Source organism: Poecile atricapillus, chromosome Z (assembly GCF_030490865.1).
Source record: "Poecile atricapillus isolate bPoeAtr1 chromosome Z, bPoeAtr1.hap1, whole genome shotgun sequence".
Taxonomy (NCBI): Eukaryota; Metazoa; Chordata; class Aves; order Passeriformes; family Paridae; genus Poecile; species Poecile atricapillus.
This window is the reverse complement of record NC_081289.1, coordinates 32,279,005-32,300,230: the sequence shown is the minus strand read 5'-3', so window position 1 is coordinate 32,300,230 and position 21,226 is coordinate 32,279,005. Positions and strand designations below refer to the sequence as shown.

Here is a 21,226-nt window from a genome sequence, read left to right as displayed (position 1 = left end):
GGGTCTGGATTCATCCTGCCTATGAAGTTAAAACTGTTTAAGTGCCAGCTCAGGTCTTGTTTCTCGACTGAAGGGAGGGAAAGCCGCTCTCAAAGAGGATACTTAGGTGGGTCTGACTGTCCTCTGGGGGTGCCACCAGCCCTTGGACTAGAGACAGAGCTGAGGAAAGCTGCATATGTAGTGTAAGATAAAGCATTAAGAGGTAGGTGAAGTGAATCCAGAGTCTACGGCACAGCTCACTTATTCTCAGCTACCTGCTACAAGTTATTTATGCTAGTAGCAGATCCAGGACGTAGGCCAGCCAACCCCAAACAGACATTTGTGAGAGTGTTAATGGTGCTTCCCCACTCTGAGGAACATGTTACAAGTCCTGGACCCAACTTTGGCTTACATTCAACACAGAAACTACTTTTAAAACAGTTTTTTTTATGACTCAGTTTGGTGGAAAAGTTGAATTTTGAACCATTCTTCAACCACATTGCAGAGAACTTCGAGGGACAATACCAGTTACTAACCACTGAAAGCACTGTCTGTTGGAAAACATAGTTTTAATAGATATTCTTCATCTTACATAAGAGCACAATAAATACACCACATTCTATAGAAATTTCAGATGACACTAGAGGAAGAAGAGGTGAAAGAGGGAGAATACCCATAGACTACATAACCATACCCCCGAATTGCATGACAAAACACTCCCTATTGCAACCACTATGAGCTGTCATTTATACATTTCAGGTTGGCCTTGCCAGAAGCTTTTCTTTTAAGCTTGTTTTGTTTGGTTGCTCGGTTTTGTGAGGGAGAGGGCTTGGGAAAAGGAAGAGAACAGAGATACAAGAAATGAAGGGAAGCACTTAGATGGGTTCCCAGAAAAGATACTGGACTCCTAGACAGGATGCATACACAAAAAACAAGGATGAGAAGGAATTTTTTCATCACTTTCCTTCCCTCCAATAAAAGAAGCTTTGTTGCTATTTAAGCTGACCAGTTGCTCAAGCAAGTAGCTTAATAAGGCTTGTAGAGAAAACCAGTGGTATGAGATGCTAGCTGTAAGTGGCTAAGCAGACATCAGTCAGTACACAAGCTGGCTCTAACAGTGGTTCTAAGCACTGGAATTTCAAGTTACTAGAGGGCAGGAATTAAAAAAGTTAGAAAACCGTGCTGCTATGCAGAGACTCATAATTAGTGCTGTCATTTGCTCTTAACCTCCTACTTCATTGGTAGGTTTTGGTTATTTCCATGAAAACACACATTGACGCATTACTATAATTAAGGTTACAATTGTTACATCAGAGACTTGTTTCTAAAAGTCACTCCAAATGCAATTTCATATTAAATTGGCCAGGTAAGGTCACCTGCATAACACAAACTAATAAAAAAGTCAGGAAACAGAAGATGGAAAAAAAAAATAAAAATAAAATAAAACCAAATTAAATAAAAGAAAAAAAAACCCTGTGAATTCCCCCTCTTTACTGTCATATCTGTCAGACTGGTGAAGAAAAATTGTCAATTCTGGACTCATTTTTTTTAAATACGAATGTCACAGAGAAATGAAAACACAGCAAAATAAACTATACAAAGGCAAAGTAGAATAACAAAAAATATTTTACTAAAACATAAGATTTACAGGAGATTTTCCAGACAAGCCATACAAAATGGTCACAAGCTTTTTCTTGGAGGGATTTTTCTACACTTGACAGCAGAATCACTATAGTATTAGTGAAGGTGATGGATGTTTAATGTTCCCATTTTTTGTTCAAACAATGAAGCTTGTCCATCTACAGCGTCTAAGTTAGACTGGGCTAGAGGGTATATTCTAAAGTATAACTGGTTAGCTGCTTTTACCAATGCAATTAGCATCACCATAAAAAGGGAGGAGGAGCCCACAAAATTAAAACAAAAAGCCCCGCAGCTAACCCTGCCTACCTTCATTCACAGTGCTTATACTTAAACCATGACGGGGAAAATGATTAAAAGCAGAGATGTGCTGCTGCTTTCAAACAACTTCACAACAATCCAGATGATACTTCTAGCCTCTGCTCATGCGGTACAATAGTGAATTAGGACAAGACACAGATTTGCTAATGTGCATTTAATCACCAAAGGACTGAAGATGTCTGGGCTTTTATTCTGTAATGTTTCTAAGACTGTGTCCATTAAATGCAAACAAAAAAAGGAAGAGGTCTTGGCAGAACAGGAGAAGTGATGCACACTTGATGTTCAAAGCGCATTTAAATATTATTCATGGCATATAGCCTAGTCCATGCTCTGGCTGTAAAGAAAAAGAAACATATTTAAGAAAAGATGTAGCTTTCAGGCTTGATCGAAGTAATTTTAAATTCATATTCTTAAATATCTCTTTTATACCACTGCTGCAAGCACACAAAATGTATCAGTTCTGAGATTTTTAAGTGCAATTCTGAATTCCAGCAGCTGTCAACTTCTGTAGAGTATACAAGCAGTCTGACAGCAGTGGATCCAAAAGTGAAGAGGCACAACATAGTAACTCTTCCATTCCACTATAGCCTGCAACAGATCCAGCAATATCAATGAGATGTACTTTTCTGGAACCTGTTCATCCGTTCCTTAAGATGTAGAGGACAAGCAATAGAATGCACCTTCATTTTACCAGAACTCCAAATTAGACTGATTAGTAAATGAGCACCATCAAAATTCAAGATAAAACAGATCAAGAGAGCTTCTTCTTCTTCTATCAAGCCTCACAGACTTAAAAACAGACCACTGCAGGCTCATTCAGGGCACCTAGACTATGACTGTATGCAGTAATTTTTTGTTTCACCAAGTTGCAGACATAAAACTAGAGGTCAGGATTTACATACCCCAGCCAGTATTACATACCCAATAATAAGCTATTCCTAAAACTAGGAAAAAAAAAATACATCACCTGTTTCTATGGCTTGGGCTTCATTGGTCTTCCATTGCTCAGCTACATCATTTGCTAGTGGATCATCTGGATTGGGAGCACTTAACAAAGCCTGGATTGATAGCAGAACTGTACGAATCTGCAAAGCTGGGGACCATTTATCTGAAGAAACATTTATAGCACTATGAAACACCATATTCACCACAGTCAACAGAAATAGCAAGTTTTTACAGATTAAAGAAGCAGCAAGGTATTTTTTAAACACGTGAAAATTCTTTTTAGTGTCAACTTACAAATATCTGTACTTAATACAATAAGAAGAAAGAAAACACAGTAACACTTACCTTTCAAAATATCTAAACATATTCTTCCCAGCTTGTCTACATTAGGATGGTAAATTTTGGTCATGAAACGTACTTTAGGAGCTGCCATTGGATATTCTTCTGGAAGGAATAGTTCAAGTTTAAATGTCCCACCCTCAAAGGGGGAATCCTGTGGACCTGCAATGACCACATGAAAATAGCGTGCGTTGCTTTCATCTGGCTCTGCTTTTATCCCAGGGACTGGCTCTGCCAGCAAGCGCTGGGTTTCCTAGAAGAAAAGGAGGCAATGAAACAAATAAAACACATTTGAAATAAACATGACCTGTACAAACCATTTTAAAAGCAATAAGCATTTATTTAGCCTATATTCACAGAAACTATGTTAAAGTCAAAGAACATGTGAATAAAGAAAGCTGTGGTTAACTGGTACCCATCTCCTCCCAGATCCTCACCTGTTATGTGCATCTGTAACACACAGTAATAGATAACTCAGCTCTCCTCAATTTTTTTAACTTTTGATTGAACTACTGCCAAGCCACTGTGTTTTTCTCAATATACGTAAAAATACTTTAAAGAATACCACAATGAAAACACCTAAAGCATTTTCAATTTTACCTTAAATAGGAACTCCCATAAGTGAAAAGCCAAAGGGATTAATCACCCACATAAAGTGTTCAAGGTTTACTCCTAACCTTGAGTGGACTGGTTTATTAAGCTGAACATTCGTTACATTGGAGTTAAGTACATCGTAACATTGGAGTTAGATCCAACTTTGAAGAATTTAAAGTGCAACACTAAAGGTGCAACACTAAAGGTGTATTATAAGGCTGTTTTATATATTTAGACATACATATGGATAAATAGCTTTGGTATGAGCACCTTCAGCCTACATATAACAATGTTTAAGGTCAGCCTGAAAGACAATAGGAGACAGTCAAGATATTCTGTAAGCAGCAGAATTAGGGAAGGCCAGTCTCCTACAGCGACCTGGTTTCTTTGTTGCTCCATTCTTCTGTCAACACCTACCTCAGGCACCAAGCTGTGACCATAGCTAAGAGTTGCCCATCCTGCTAATGCACTGAGCAGACAGACCAAGTCCTGTACATCTTGCCTCTCCTCTGCTGCCTGTCTCCTTAAGTCTTATGGGCACCATTCTGGCTCTTATATAAAAGATCCCAAGGCCAAAATGGGCAAGAGGACACTAGGCAGGGAAAAAAAATCCTGCAAAAGCCTCATTTCCTCACACAATTTTAGTCCCATTTCCCCCTTCAAAGTTTGCTTTTACTGTGTAATTTTTTCACCACCTTTCTGTGTTGGCTTTCACAAAGAAAAATTATCCTGTTTCTACTGACAGAAGATGTCAACTTGTAGGTATAACATTAATTTATTATTTCTGTTTTTACAGCATATTTATTCCATATATCTACAACAGCACTTCCAGGGATGGGGCATCCACAATTTCTCTGCGCAACCTGTTCCACTGGCTCACCCCCTTCACAGTAAAGAATTTCTTCCTAACATCGTACCTAAACCACTCTCAGCTTGGAGCCATTTCTCCTTGTCCTCTCAGCACACACACTTGCAGTCAGCCTCTCTCCAATACAGTAAATCTCTCTTCAATACAAGCACAAAACAGACAGATTACCTCTACTTGGCTAAATAAATTCTTCAAACATAACTGCACTGCTACATTACTCTTGCAGAGATAAGTGTACACATCATTTAAGTTATATGGCTGTCTTGATGCAGTTAAATAACACCTCATTTTACAAAAACTAATCAATACATAAAGGAGTGAAGTCACGGTAATTAATTCCAAAATCCAATTACTCGTCTCTGAATTGTTAAGGTCCTACAAATAATACAGAATTTATTCCTATGTACATATGCGAACCTAAAACTAAATGTATCTGGTGTGCTTCCTTGCTGCAACTACATATTGTCTACTCATCTGCATAGACATTAGATGCCATTTACACACCTCACTGGAAGGCCATCCAAGCTTCTGACAGCTGTCTACATTTACTTCTGTGAGTATATTTTAAATTATACACATAATTTCATAACTTACTCATTTGTATTCTGCTGGCTATTTACTTGTACCCTAATTGTGTAGAAAAGCAGCTATAACAAATTATGATAGTTTACATTCAGTGGTATGAAAAGTCAGTAAGAAACTACAGATTATCCTTGTAAGTGCATAAACCATTCTCAGTTTCAGCAAGCTGTCAGTATGAGTGCTGCCCCAGATATATAGGACAATTTGGGTTTCTGCCTTTGAAGGACCATATACTGTTTGACAGTTCAGACAGAACAAAGTGTCTTATGCTAAATATAAACTAATGTGAGCCAATTGAAACCTTAAAAATACGAAACTTATGGAAAAGACCAATTTTTAAACTTCCTCAGAGCTGGAATTTGCCAGAGACGTGCTTGAAAGCCTATTGTGGTTTTGGTTCTGATGGGAACACTCAAAGACTTTTTTAAATATTTATAATATTAAATAATAACATTAATAATAACATTAATAACCCATTTTAATAGCTGGGCTGATCTTAGCAGTCCCCAGCTCCCCCTGAAACACCCCAGTCCCCAGAATGCCTCCCTAGTGATGCCAGTATGCTGACTGCAACTATACTGGGCAGCCAATCCTGGCTTAAAATAACCCAGAATCAGCAGTTCTGTGGCAGCAGCATCAGCATTTTACCTGCCAGCATATCTGAGAGAGCAATGCCTGGCTGCAAGCTGCACGTTCTGCCACTAAAAACTATTTGTCAGAAAACAACGGGAGAGCCCATATATGAGAAAAACAATTCTTTCAATGCAGGCACCCCATAATACCTAAGGGGATGTACCACTGTGAGCACGTCACCCCGCTCAGAAAGCCCTTCAAGCCTCCACATTCCATAAGTGTGGTCATCTTGCTATGAAACACCCCAGAAAAAGGGAGCATGAAGAAAAGTGTTTATGCTGTGTACAGCTGCACCAGTACTGAGCCTGCTCTGAGCCCATATGGGCCCCCTGGGGAACATTAATATCAGATGAAAATTCCTTTAAGCAAGCACACCTTGCTTCCTGCACTGTGCTCACAGCTCCATCACTATTGGTGCAATTGAAGCTGTTTTCAAACAGAAATGAGGGTGAATACCTGTGAGGGAACTGGTTGACACTCATCTTTCACACCTGCCAGGCTCTGGTGCAGCAGAGAGCAAGCACCAGCTAAACTTCTCCAACACACTCAAAACGAAGGGCCATGATCCCGTGAACACATATCACTCACTGCCTTCATGCAAAAGCTTCAGAAAACACATCTTTTTAGAACTGTGTAACACAGACAAGCTTGTTAGACTGTGAGAAACACAGCAAAGATGCCATTTATTGAGAGAATGTGCAATGTTTGTACTTAAATACATCAATACCTCCTTAACTCTGACAGTAAATCAGGGTTTTGTCCTGCAATTATGAAGATATTAACAGTAATATTTTAAATATATTTGGGGGGATGACACCATGGAAAAGGAACAGTAAGGGAGAAATTAATCCAAAAGTTATATTGTAAGGTCCAAGCATATAAAATGCTTAAACATACAACTAGGCCCAATTCTAAAGTGATTACATGGACTTGATTTCCACATTTTAGGGTAAGATGGACAATTGCAGACATGCTGATACTAAAATAAATTTGATTTGCCATAAAACTTGCAAAAATAAGTCATATTTGAGAAAAAAAATTTTGAGTATAGAGGCAATGCTATGCACCTAGGCAGGAAGTGGACCTGTTCATAGATTTTAATCTTTTAAGTGTACGTTCCGAATTAAAAAAAAACAAAACAACAAACAAACAAAAACAAACACAAAAAAACACTGCAAAAAATAACCACCTACCACCCTATACATCACCCACAAGAGAATGATGAGATGTGGACAAAATGTGAAGAAAATATTGAACTATACATTGATCTTATTCTCTAATTCCCAGAGGATGGCTACCCAATGAAAATAAGTCTCTCAAACATGTTTAAATAAATAAATGAATGTTTATTTTATTTTAATTGAACTTTTAACTTATCACCTTTTTTTAACTCCAGGAAAACTGAACACATGCAATACTTGACTTCCCACATATTTTTAGGCAGTCTTTCTTACACTTTTTTAACTGAGGAAGTGAGTTTTATGCACTCCATTACTTCCCCTTTTCCCCCAAAATTGCCTTTAAACCCTTTGTCCAATTTTAACTGTTCTGTGTGTTTTGTAAGCTGTCGGTGAATAAGGCTAACCAAGCTCAGTGCTACTGGAGAGGAAGAGTTCAGAGAACAGTTCAAAAACTACTACTGCTGTTTGGCCAGTTTATTCCAACTGAGTATATACCATCCTTGCCCAGCAAAAATCCCTGACAATAAGGATAAAAAGAGTTGAAGCACCCACATATAAACATGCTAAAAAGGAAAAAGAATAAATTCCAAGAAAAGATTTTGTAGTTCTGCTGCTCACAATAAATGTTTTGATAATAGAACAGTTAATTTTGTCTCCAACAAGAATACAAACTCTCATCAAGTAAGTGTTGCAGAACAGTACTATGTGGTGGTTTTTATTAGCTCTCCTCTAGCATACTGAAGTTTCACAGAAGATGTTTCAGCACATATTTTGAAAGCTCTAGAGCTTTCAATTGTTTCCCATGCTGCCATAGGCAATTATTTCTATTTGTCATACTCTGCAATGCTTTTAGATTGAGATTTCGTCTCACTCCTGCATTTGCTACACTTTTTCCAATTCCAAGTAATGTAACAATTTCCATTGACTAAACAAATTAATAAACCCAAAAGGAAGATACATGCCAGTCCCTACTTGAAAAAAAACCAATCAATCAATCACAACTGGTTATGCCTCCCCCCTTTTATTTTTAAGTGGTTAGAAAAAACAGAAGTGTTGAAGGTGTTTTGACAAGCAAAAGCAAAGCTTTCCTTATTAACACAGGTGGCCTGAAGCAGTGACAGATGATACTGATGGGACAGATGGTGTAGCTGACATTCTGCATAGCTATTCTTCTATGAAGACATTAAATTGAAAACTAATTGTACCTGAGGGGGAAGAAACTCTCAACCTGTTTTTACATTAACATGTGAGGATAGGAAGCCTCAGGAAGAGAGAGCATTGTGATCTTTAGAAGAGACCAGCAGAGCAGGAGGTGGGGGTGAGGGCTTTTGAGGTTGCCAAGGCTAAGAGAAGCCACACAATGAAGAGAGAAGGATCTGCAGGAGAGTAGGTTTCATTCATTGAGCTTTTGCTTGGTTATTCTGCTTTCAGTAAAAGGGGAAAAAACGTTACTGAACATCAGACAACCACCAGGATTCTCCTGGTTCATACTCACAGAATAAGACAGAGGACTTCTTTACAGAAGTAAACTGAACAGCCTAGAAGATGCTTCCATACACAGATACAGGAAAATCAACTGCTAATGAATATGGAGGTATGAGCAAGCACACAAAGGAGGAATCCATTAGAAATATAGCATTTCAATCACTTTCAGTCTTGCAGAAGTGTTTACAAAAGCCTCAAGCTGCCAAGGCCTCAGTCAAAACTAAAAAAAAGATTTCTGTGTGCTACCCTTTTGAAAAACAAAAAGCTACTTCTGCTGTAAACAGACTAAGGCAGGACCAAACAAATTACTACAAATAGATAGTGCCAAAATACAGAAGTGGCAAATACCACAATCAGAAGACCTGACTATGCAAGTACTTGCAAAAAAACCCAAACGTTATTTCTTACCTAGCAGAGGCACTGCAGCTGAACTGTAAAGCTTCTTTGCTTTACAGAGACCACTACAGTACTGAAGGAAGAAATGCTGGCATGGAATTAGACAATTTTAAAAATGTCTTCATTGCTTTCTAGAAAGGAGAACTACTCTTTGCTTGGAAAAATAGAGCAGTTCTGTTCCCTGTGCTTTGGCAATAGTTAACCACCACAAATTTTACACTGCCTGCCAAGCAACATGGCTAAAACAGTTAGGAACAAATCAATATCGAGCACCTATAAAATATGTGAACTTTAAAGATACCATGTGAAGGCCACCAGAATTTAAGGGAAGCTTGCTTGTGAAGTCAGCACAAGCTAGCTCAAAGAAGAAATCCAAGCTCCGTAATTCTAGACAAATATGCTCCGCTTATTAATTCAGTTATCTGCACTTCATTTTCCAGACACCCCAGGTTTCTTATTTCACATTCAATATTACTGATATGCAGATTACTTTAATAAATGCTGCTTATTAATCCACTAACTAATGTGGTATCAGTGAGTGTTACAATTGAAGGAACACACTATTCTACAGAAGGGTCTTCTGGTCCACATTGTCCTTTAATACCAGCTGTGAAATCACCTAGTGAACTTTGTAAAATCCATGAGAACAAAGGTAGCTTAAAAAAAACACACCACCTTACAAGGCCTGACTATTTTAAGGTGATAAATGATCAGCCACTGGGGAAAGGAAATGAAAAAACCAAAATTGTGCTACCTTTCCAGTTCAGCCTATTATGCACTTTCACTTTTGCCTGCATAGCTGTCTCTTGACCTCATGGTCTAATATAGCAAGTAGCCAATCTGGAAGAAAAGAAAAGAAAGGGAAAAAAGTCATGCAAGAGAGAAGAGTCCCTGATGCAGTGCACCACATGTTCCACGAAAACAGCTGTGCCAACAAAAAGCAGGGGGAAAACAAATGCTCTCAGAAGGGTGGGAGAAGATTCCTTTTGGGGGAAAACAAATGCTCTCCTAAGGGTGGGAGAAGATTCCTTTTGGTGAAAGAGCTGGTTTAAAGAGCTGGGACTGCAGCGTTAATGACAGCAGGATACCAGTGTAATAGATTACTATTCTGTAACCAACCTAAAGAGGAAATGCAGAGCCTTCCTCCTCATTCCAAAGGAAGAAGCTTAACTACCAACTGGTCTAATTTCAATAACAGATGGTAAAATACCAAATTAAAAGTCTTCATCCATCTATAAAAGTCTTAAACACCAAAGACTCTGCATATCTTACTTGTTATAAACAGTTATCTAAAAACCTTTTATAGCACTACAGACTACAGAAAAGCATTCTTATGGCTAGCAACTTTATGTGAGTACCTTAAAAAGAGAATATCATTCAGAGGCTGACATATCTGTGCTAAAATTACTCTGAAACCTCAAAACACAAAACATTAATAATGGCCTCTTACATAAAGAGAAACACGGCAGGTCTTAAAGCTGTTAAATATTGAAAATGGCACATTTTATGCCATTTAAATACATTTAAATACCACATCTTTATACAAAGTCTCAAGAGAATGATTCCTCATATTTTCAGTCGCACATTTACTAGCTCAATTCACTAAGCAGTAGTCAAGCAATTTTCCTTCAGTATCACCGGCAAAGATGGAGATTACACTCCAACAACTTTGTCAGGCCAAGGCAAGGTATAAGTCCTCTCTAATCTAATAGACAGTGAGAAAGTGTAGGCAGTATCTACCATTACTTGTAGGTTCAATTAACCCTAGCTTTACTCAGAACAGATCAGGGAAGACAGATGATGGATGTGGACTTAATCTACAACAGGAATTACAGCTCAAGTATGAGTGTTTACTGCTGCTACCTTGCCAGAAATCACCATTCTGCAATTCTACTAAGAAAGCACACCTTGTCAGCATTCTCAATGCCCCTCAGGAAAAGTGAACTAGGTCTTCCTAACTAGATCTTTAACCTGAAAAATGCTGATTGACAACATAAAAACTCTGCTGCCATCTAGCAGAGGACAGTAATTTCCAATAGAAACCATGGAACAGCTGGTATTCAGTGTGGATAAAAGCATTTTCCACAAGTACGAATGAAAAATATCTGCACATCCCTTGACAAGTTTCTTCCACAGGTGCTACAAGCAAAGGTCTCCAAACAGCCAGCTACAAAACAAACTTTTTGGTAACCCTGGTCAAAAGGAACAATAGGATGCCATTCAACACTGTAGGAATAGTCCTAAAATGGCCAAAAAGAAGTGTTATTTGTAAAATGAAAATGGCACCCCAATTGAAAGAAATCCACATCAGCTTGCCCCAATTTTTTTTATATTTGGTATGATCTAATTTAACTGCATCACCAACTGAGCACATGTACAGGGTGTATGTGTCAAGTTGCTGGCAGCAGAGGGGCTCCAGGCGTGACCTCCATGAGGAGAGGCCAGGAGCTGTACCTCACCAGACACAGCCAGCTCCAAAAAATGCCACAGGTGAACCCATTGGCCAAGCTGGTGGCATACATGGGAAAATGTATTTAAGAAAGGACAGAAAACAACACCACACAGAGAGAACAGCAAGGGGTGAAAAAAAAAATAGAAGTCTGTGAGCAAAAGTAGTGTGAACACCAAGGTCAGAAAGGACCATCTCCAAGCACTGGTGCAAAGATCCTCTGTAGCCTATGAAGGACCACAGTGGAGCATACAACCACGTGGTAGCCCATGGAGCATACCACTCTGGAGCACAGGAAAAGCGTGAGAAGGAAGGAACAGCACTGACAGGTTGTTGTGGACTAGCCATAAACCCCCATATCCCATCCCCTTGCATCCACCAGGGATAGGGGAGCTGGAGAATAAGGAGTGAAGGACTGAAGCTCAGTATTGGAAAAGGGTGGCAAAGGTGTTTTAATTTTGTCTTTGTTTCCCACCATCAAATTCTATCTTATCTTTCCTGCCTGGAAGTTAATTAATTAATTAATTAATTGCCCCAAATTGAGCCTGTTTTGCCATGATGATTATCAGTAAATTATCTTTCTGTCTTTCTCGTGATCCATGAGCTTCCCCCTGCCTGGTTGAGGTAGGGAGAGAATGTGGCTGGGTGAGCATCTGCCCAAGGTCAGCCCACCTCACCATAAATCACACAGTACTTTTTAGTCTGTATTTGAGCTGTGGTACCCAAAACCACTTTTAGAGAGATTGCAGTACAGTTTCAGACTCCATGGATGACACTGAAAATTAAGAATTTTTGAGAAAGAGCTGACAGACTTAAAATTAAAACCACTAGCTCCATTTCCTGTTACAGCTGAAATGATAACATCACTTGCAGAGTACCACACAAAACAATTTATGTGGGAGAAAATGTGCTGAGGAAAAACAGAGATCTTTCAGTTTAACTGATTGCTCATCAGTCATTTCAGTATTTGCTTCCTAAGGGAGATCGGACATTTGCTGCCAAATCCTCCAGGAAGATTTCTAAAACCGATGAAAAGACAATACCAATAGCAAAAATCAAAGATTTTTTTTTTTTAATTACATCTAAGTTCCACTAATTTTTAGTCATTGAGAGTGGAAGTCCTTTGTTTCATTCTTCATTGGCTGTTGATTTTACAATTAAGTGACGTTGCTTTTCTACCCACCATTTCAGCATGGTTCTCAGTCCTTCTTGATTAACTTCACTCACATCTGTAACTACCTCCACCATTTCCTTTCCTCACAAAATGCAAGTTTGCCTGAATGGGAAACTCCAGCTTCTCAGCAGCAGTGCTAATTTGAACAGTCACCCTTCCACGTACTCCCCTCATCAGCCCAAGTGTTTGCAAAGTCAAATAACAGATGAGATCACAGAATTGATTTGGCTTAAGAAATAACCTTTACTGCAGAGTTCTGAGCCAAATCAGTTCCTCAGTCTAAGTTCACCTCAGTGGCACAAAAATTTTCGTGCCAGCACAATCCAAGCTGAATCTGTTCATATAGTAAAGGTGTTCAACCTGAATCAGAATCATAGAACAGCCTGGGTTGGAAAGGACCTTAAAGATCACCTAGCCCAACTCCCTTGCCAGGTGCAGGGACACCTCCCACTTGCTCAGAGCCCCATCCAACCCAGCCTTAAACACTTCCAGCAATGGGACATCCACAACTTCACTGGGAAAGTTCCAGTGCCTCACCACCCTCACAGTAAAGAATTTCTTCCTTCCTTATATCTAATCTAAACCTGCCGTCTTTCAGTTTGAATCCAGTCCCCTTGTCCTACCCCAATATGCCCTTGTAAAAAGTCCTTCTCTAGATCTTTTGTAGGCCTGCTTTAGGTACTGGGTGGCTGCTACGAGAATGCGTCAGATTGATCAATTCACGAACTTCTGGTTAAGCTACCTTCAGTAGGTGGTAACTTTTCACCTTGTACAGCTCTCTACAAAAATACAGAAGTACAATAACCAACTTTGGCATTTCAATTCAGACTACGCAGAGAATACGTTTCTTTCATACTTTCATTCGGACCACAGGTAACCCTTGCCAGTTACCAGTGTCATTACCTTCCACCTACATCCAATAGTCCAGACTAATTTTGAGGTATGAAATAGAAACTTAAGGTTTTAGTTAAAGCACTATATTGGCACAGTGACAAGTTATAATTACTTGCCAAATGACAATTCTTTCCCATCTGACTGTGATAAGGGGGAAGATCACACTCATCTCCTTCACTGAGGAGTGATAAATTGCACACGGTAAAAAAGCATGCACGTTTTTGCTTTGATTATTGAGGGGGAGGCAGTAGGAAAAAGTGAAACTTATCAGTCAAAACTGTCTTCTACATATAGTGGTAAAGCTGCCTCATAAAACTACAAAGACTTAATTCAAAACTTAGTATAAAATTACATCACATTTGGCACAAATTCTTCCAGGGTCTATCAATTCATTAGCTACAACTATGTAAAGAACTGGCTGTAATCAGCATTACTGAAAATAAACTGGTTACCTAATAAATTGTTTACCCAAGCAGAAGTCATATTATCAGAGGTATTTCAGTAAGTTTACATTAAAATTTTATCACTGTAAAGTAACTTCATTGAAGAAAATCTTCTGAAAACAATTTTACCTTTTAGGACAAAGGGAAAAAGCATTAGCAGCAAAGCCCATTAAACTGTAAAGCAAGGGTAATCATAAATAGGAGTCTACACTTTGGTTCACAAAAGCCAGCCTCCACATGAATTCTCTTCCTTGCCATACAATCCCCAAGTAACAGCATTTCTTTCACATGCCCCCGCTTTCTGGACCCATTACTGGGCTAGTGTCCCTTGTACATGAATGCCTCTACCACCCTGCAGGTTCCCAGACCCCATCACCAGCCCCAACTGTATCTAACACCTCCTCCCAAAAAAATAGGGGAGAAAACATGCTCAAAGTGTTAACATGTCAAATACATCAGCTGTAAAAAAAGAAAGAATAAAACACTGGTACAGCAGATTTAGAAAGCATTAACTAGTACTCAATATATGAAAAGTTGTGCAACAAATTGATACTATAGCTCTGCTTAGCAAGCACTGTGAATGAACTCTGGATTGCTCACAATCCTCTCACACACTTCTATCTCTTCAAATCCCGTCACCACACAATTTTAACCATTGCAAAACCACTTGCAATGAGATGAAGACAAATGTATTCCAATTCATAGTGCCTTCCTAGAAGGAAAAAAAACCAAAACAACCAAAATCTACCTACTCTTGGAAGACTTTGTAGCCAAGCAGTAACATGAAGAGGGGCATTTCAAGGCCAGCAGCACTGTCCCCCAAGAATGACCTCATTCTTGAATTTTCCACAGCAGATTACAGGATTTTGGAACTGTGAATCTGAGATCCTGTGCAAATTCCTAAAGGATGATGTGATAGCACAGATAGAGCCTTTCATGGTGCATCCCCAGCTATCGTAAGGTAAACGGCATAACTGAATTCACTAAGCTAAGAGTGTAAACCATTCCTGCAGTAATACTGATGGAGCACATTTGCACTGGAGGCTTGCATTAACATATGGTGTAGAGATAACTATCAAAGCATGGTTAATGTGACACAGTAATTCATACTGAGTTTCTGTCAAAATGCTATCTATACTGGACTTGACTGGCAAGGTTCTGGTAGTGGGGAGTGGGGGGGTCCTACTGAGGTGCTCCTGTGAGAAACTGCCAGATACTTCCCCCATGTCCACATGAGTCACTGGCAGACAGCTCAAAGACAGACCTGCCCCTGGCCACGGCTGAGCCCATCAGCAATGCTGGTAGCACTTCTGAGGTAATATATTTAAGAAAGAGGAAAAAACCCCACAACCTGGGCAGCAGCAGCTGAAGAAATGAGATTATGTAAGAACAACAACTCTGCAGACACAAAGGTCAGTGAATAAGTAGAAGGAGGAGGTGCTCCAGGTGTGGGGGCAGAGATTCCTTGGCAGCCCATGGTGACACAGGCTGTCTCCCTGCAGCCCATCGATGACCCCATGCTGGAGCACGTGGATGTGCCCATAGGAGACTGTGACCCTATGGGAAGCCTACAGTAGAGCAAGCTCCTGGCAGGTCCTGTGGGGAGAGAAGTCCATGCCGGAGCAGGTTTGCTGGCACTATGTGTGACACATGTGGTATGAACTTGTGACCCACACTGAAGCAGTCTGCTCCTGAAGGACTGCATCCTGTGGAAAGGACCCACAGTGGAGGAGTTAGTGAAGACTGCAGCCTGTGAGGACTCCTGTTGGAGAAGTTCATGGAGGGACTCCATGCTGAAGCAGGGGAAGAGTATAGAGTCCTGCCCCTAAGGAGGAAGGAGCAACAGTGAAAGCGTTTGATGCACTGAATAGAACCCCCACTTCCCATTCCACTGCACCGCTGAGGGGTAGAAGAGGGAGAAAAATCAGGAATGAAGTTGAGCCCAGGAGGAAGGGTGAGGTAGGAGGAAGGTGTTTTAATATCCTCATTAACCTACTAGGATTTGATAGGTAATAAATGATATTAATTTCTCCAAGGCAAGTCTGTTCTGCCTATGACTGTAATGGGCGAGTGATCCCTCCCTGTGACTCTTGACCCAGGAGCCTTTGGTTCTATTTTCTCTCCCCCACTCAGCTGAGGGGAAGCACAAAGCAGCATCCAGCCAGGGTCAATCTACCACATCATCTATGGCAAAATCTGCAACCTGATTTTCGCTATTAATCCACCAGTCACAAGTAACTACAAAAATGTGTTTTATTACAAAATAAAATATTTATCAAAACAAATTTTGATGATACTCTGAAAGCCATCTAAACACAACAGACATGTACAGGACAAAACAACTGAATGCCAAGCAATAAAAATCCATTGGTTTACTATAGGTTTGTGCCTCAAAGCTGCTGAAGTATTATACAAGATGGTCCAAACAGGATTATTGCCTCTATCTGGGTTACTTGCTTGGGTTTTCCTCACTTTTTATTCTACAGGGTCTACTGAAAGCTTCTTTAAGGAAAAGGTTGTCAGACCTCTTAAAGATCTGTTATTAAGACTCCAGATTTGCTTTTTAAAACTTAACCTGACTAGACCTAATTGGAAAGTTTTCTTATCCCCTGGGTCTGAGCCTTCTCCTCAGCTTCCCTCCCCTGTCTGCACAAAGCATCTTCCCTGCCAAGCTCCAGGCTTCCAAAACCTGTCTGTATATCCCTCCCATTATCCCAGCCAGCCCAGGTTGTACCAGTCACCTGGCAAGAAGACTCAATGAGGGTGCAAACTTTCTACCTTTCTACACTTGGTGGGGGCGACGGCGGAGAGAGGAGCAGGGAGAATATGGTTTTAAGAACAGGACAAAAACAATTCTGAAAATTCCCAAAATTTTCGCCCTTCTATCAAATTTCAAGTTTGAACAAGATTCAAATGGCACACAAGGTGCAAAAAGACATTACATTCTCTGTCAAGGAACAGCATTCTTCTGAAGTAATGTTTTCTGTACCTAACCACCATCCAAAGAAATACAAAACACCACAAAAAGGCATTAGTTTTACCTCAAGTCTTTTTTATTTCATTTTTTTAATGCAGGAAATAGAAAAGTGGTCAGAAATGTCAGAGAAATCAAAAAGTAACAGCAACTTAAATGTTAATGTGGAGACAGAAGTTCATGCCTCAAAAAAAACCACAGTTTTCAAGAAAAAGTAAGAAGCTTCAAGTCGGCTGCCAGTAGTACTTTTAAAGAACTTCTAGAAAGTTCCAGGTGCAGGCTAAATACTTGATTTGTATTTTAAAAAAAGTCCTAACATATAAGGCTGATTATACTGACCTCTACTATAGAATGTTCTAAGTGCCTAGCATCACACACACCAAGAGAATCTCCATAAAACCTCCCAGAAATTTTACATTTTGAAGCAGCATTTTGTAGCAAGCAGTCCAAGCGTTCCCAGTCTCAAAAAATACAGCAAGCAGGAGTTCACTGCAGATAATGGAAACAGCTTCACACAGTCAATAGCAAGGAATGCATATCTCAGACAACACCACAGTATTGTGCAGGGGAGGAAATCAAAGCCTCTGTAATTTAACACTGATAAATTCATTAGAAAAAAAAATCTGAAGGAGTCTCAGCTACTGATTCAGATGGTTACCTCATGATAGGAGCAGCTGCAGCGATTATAACAGAAGTGCTAATAACAACTGGCTACAGGCAACTTAGAGACCTGTGCATCAAATCATGAATGATGAGATCACTGCAGCAATGAAAACAGCAGGAAAAAAAAAATTTTAAAAGATTATAAGGGGCGATATTGTCCATCCCATTCACATACTCTGACTGCACTTGACACAGCAATGAGGTGGATTGAATGTCAGCCAAGAAAAAAATTCAGATGCAATTCAATTCCTTACTCGACTGGAGGTACGTGACTTTGCAACACAGGAAAGAACTGATGTAATAAGTGCTTGAAAATAAAAGTCACTGGGCTTATTCATTGTCTACTGCAGAGGCTCATCTTTTAATACTGGAAATAGTCACTTTTTGGAAAAAAGTTTACAGCATCAAAACCACATATCTATGTAAATGTGCCAATAACACATTTTAATTTTATCTGACATTAATGGATTTTTTTTGTCAAGATTATTCTCATAGGACCCCTGGTACTGAATTACTGAAGAAAACAAATATATCTCTTCTCTATTCAAAACATCAAAGGTTTTCCAATTCTGTCTTTAAAGATTCAAAACTAACTCAGTGTCTTCTACTCACCATTTGTGATGTGCTAACAGTCATAATTCTAAAGCAAGTTATCTTTTGAACTTATAGACCATTCCCACACATACTTTATTGAAGTCTGTTTCTAAGTAATCAGAGGACAGCAAATTGGGAATTCTGCATCTTCTGCAACAACTGCTTTGCAACACCCATACTGTCACCTTTTCATAGAATTTGAACAAAGTATTGGAGACACAAACAGAGCTCTTGCGGTGACAAGGAAAGCTCCTGCTCTCCTCCCGGCTTGGATGACAGCCTGCGCATAGCAAAGACGCAAGCTGAGGAGTACAGGGCTGCAAGTCAACCTGAGAGCCCGGCCATCTGCCAGCAGTCGCTCAAGATAGGGAATGCCAACTGCATTTGGAGTGCCTAGCCAAGCTCAGGACTTCATTACAGTCCAAATACACTCTCCCAGCCCCAAGTAGCCATCGACAATCTCTCCTGGATGGCAACACAAAGGGTGCATGTGGTGAAAAGGGAAAAGGTCTTTCCTAAAAGTAACCTAAGCCATTTGTTTATCATTAAATTTATTACTGTGCATGACATGAAGATTTAATTTTCTTTACTGGAGTTATTTTACCATTACTCAGCTCCTTCCTATCTCTCCTTCCTTCCCTGATGTTTCAAATTCTCACTTGCAACTGAATTCACTCCCTCCCCTCCCTCTAAGGCATCCAGAAGAGGAAATTTAACAGTAAAATCAAAACTGGCATGCTAGGAAAGATCCAAACAATTCTCACTCAAGACTCCTGACGACTTATCGGGCATATTTCTGGGTCTGTACCTCTGCAGCTGTGATATTTCAAAATATGACTTTGCACATTTTCGAGGCTGTAGCAATTAGTCAGACTCAAGTTGATCATACGCACATGTGGTAACTTAAGGCATGCACAGCACAGGAGCTGAAGAGCTGGTCATCTAACACAACCAATCCAAGATTTCAAAGCTCTAGACTGACTGCAGACAACTTACAATGTACGCATGGAAATACTCAACCCACCATATGTCTAAGGGGTATCCTTCATAGAAAATCTGGAGTTTCTAGGACTCTTTTTTGCCCTTCACCTTTCTTCTCCAGCAGGAAAAGAAAGTCCCGCATCACTACACATCTTTGAAGTGAGTTGTATAAATTGTGCCAACGTTTTTTTCTAGAAACCATTAAGAAAACAAAAGTACCAAGAACTAAATTTATGCACCAGCATAAGTGGGTGCACTTCTTGGTTGTATTCTGGGGAACTGTCAAGAGCAATGAAAATTTAACACAGACACCAGCCTCATGACTGAGCTCTTACTGCAACTCTGTGATAAATACCAGTTCCACTGTATTATGAATCACTGTTCCCTATCATACCTCAAATACATTCAGATTAGCATGCTGTGCACTCAGGCAGCTAGATAGGCATCAAAATCTGTAAGATTTGTCTTCTTTATTTTTACTGCTTAAAATTCTGAGCACTAATCACAGTTTAGTTCTGTTTCACAGAAGATAAATGCTACTCCTGCCCTATTTTACCTCATCATCTCTATCACCTACTCAATAACTCGACTTCTTAGACAAAATAGTTGTATTTTTTCATCCACTATTTAACACTTTCCAAATTCATTTATTTACAACGCTTACCAACCAAGAAAGCTTCACAGTATTATAAATGAACACCCATTCACTGTAACAAGCTATGAGGAGGATGCTGGCATTTCCTACGAGGGCAAACAAACCTTACTGGAATCACTTAAAAACTTTTGTAAAGGGAATGATCACTCATTCGAGGGCTTCAATTCACATTATTACAAATCGAGTAGGAGACAGCAGTGCAGAAGGAACAACCACGTGAGCTACAGGACCGAACTGTTTCGACAGCTTGCAATACAGCTACCTGTATCTCCATATGACTCCAAATTACTCAAGTCTCAAGCTGGAACTGAATTCGGAGAATCTGCTGAAAGTACCCCAAAATAAGTGCCCTTGCAAAGCTTGACAAATCAAAGCCGAAACATGATACCGAACCGCCGGCACGACACACTAATTGGGTACGGGCCGACAGCTCCGAGCACACGTAGCAGTAGCCAGGCTGTCCCAGCGTGTACCACCGGCGCGAATGTCCCGGCGCATACAGAGCTGTAGCCCAGGTTTAACTGCTCGCTGTGGCTTTTCCCTCACCGCACAGGAAAGCCGAGCACGGCGCCACCGCCGCCTTCCCCCGGCCCAAGCACGCCGAGAGCTGCGCCGGGAAGCCGGGGCCTGGCGGAAGCCCCCGGTGAGGAGCCGCACGGCCGGCAGAGGACAGAGGGGGGTTGTGCGCGGTGTCTTTCGAGCTCCGGACCCCGAAGGTTGCGCAGATACCAGCGCTCGGCAGCACCGGGGGCCGCCGCCGCCCGGGCAATCCCCGCAATGGGCGCGGGCCCGCGCCCGCCAGGAGGGCCCGGCCGCTCCCGCCGCCCGCGCACGCCGACACAGCGCGGGGGGGCCCCCGCGGCGGCGGCGGGAAGCGGCGGGGGCGCGGGAGCGGCGGCAGCGAGGCGCCCCTCGCCCGGCAGGGGCGGGAGGAGGCCGGGGAGGCGGCCCAGCCCTAGCGCGGCCCTGCTCCCGGGCACCGGAAGCGGCGCCCGGCGCGGCGCAGCGCTGCCCGCGGCGCGGGACCCCGGCCCGGCGCGCCCGGCGCCCCCGGCGGGGCATGGCGGAGCGGCGCGCGGCGGGCAGGGCGCGCGGCCGTACCTTGATGATCCTGCGGGGCAGCCCGGCCATCTTGTCTCGTCGGTGCAGGCTCGGGGCGCGCCTCCGCTCGGGGCGCGCGCACGGCCGGAAAGACCCGCGCCGCGCTTCCTGCGGCGCCGCCCTGCGCGCGTGACGCCGGGAAATGTAGGATAAAGGGATCGCTGTGTGCGGTCAGCGCCCAGCGCGGACCGAGTGAAACCAGCGGCGGCGGGGCCGTGCGCTGCCAGCGCCAAACGTGTGCCCGGCCCTGACTTTTAGATTCTGTGCGTATCCCTAAACCTGTCTCAAAGATATCTTAGAACATCAGTATGTGAAACACAAGGAGCTACTGAGTCTA

The 21,226-nt window shown here is 41.4% G+C and overlaps 1 protein-coding gene across 1 annotated transcript; it reads right to left on the bottom strand.

Annotated features, from left to right (window-relative positions):
* Window positions 1–1,587: 1,587 nt before the first annotated feature.
* LOC131573778 (ubiquitin-conjugating enzyme E2 N) lies at window positions 1,588–21,025 on the bottom strand. The gene is made up of 4 exons (XM_058828011.1): window positions 20,890–21,025; window positions 3,229–3,475; window positions 2,906–3,046; window positions 1,588–2,272 (listed from the first exon to the last, which is right to left on the bottom strand). Exons 1-4 carry the CDS (start codon window positions 20,917–20,919, stop codon window positions 2,232–2,234), a joined length of 459 nt encoding a protein of 152 aa, XP_058683994.1. The 5' UTR covers window positions 20,920–21,025; the 3' UTR covers window positions 1,588–2,231.
* Between the last annotated feature and the right edge of the window lie 201 nt (window positions 21,026–21,226).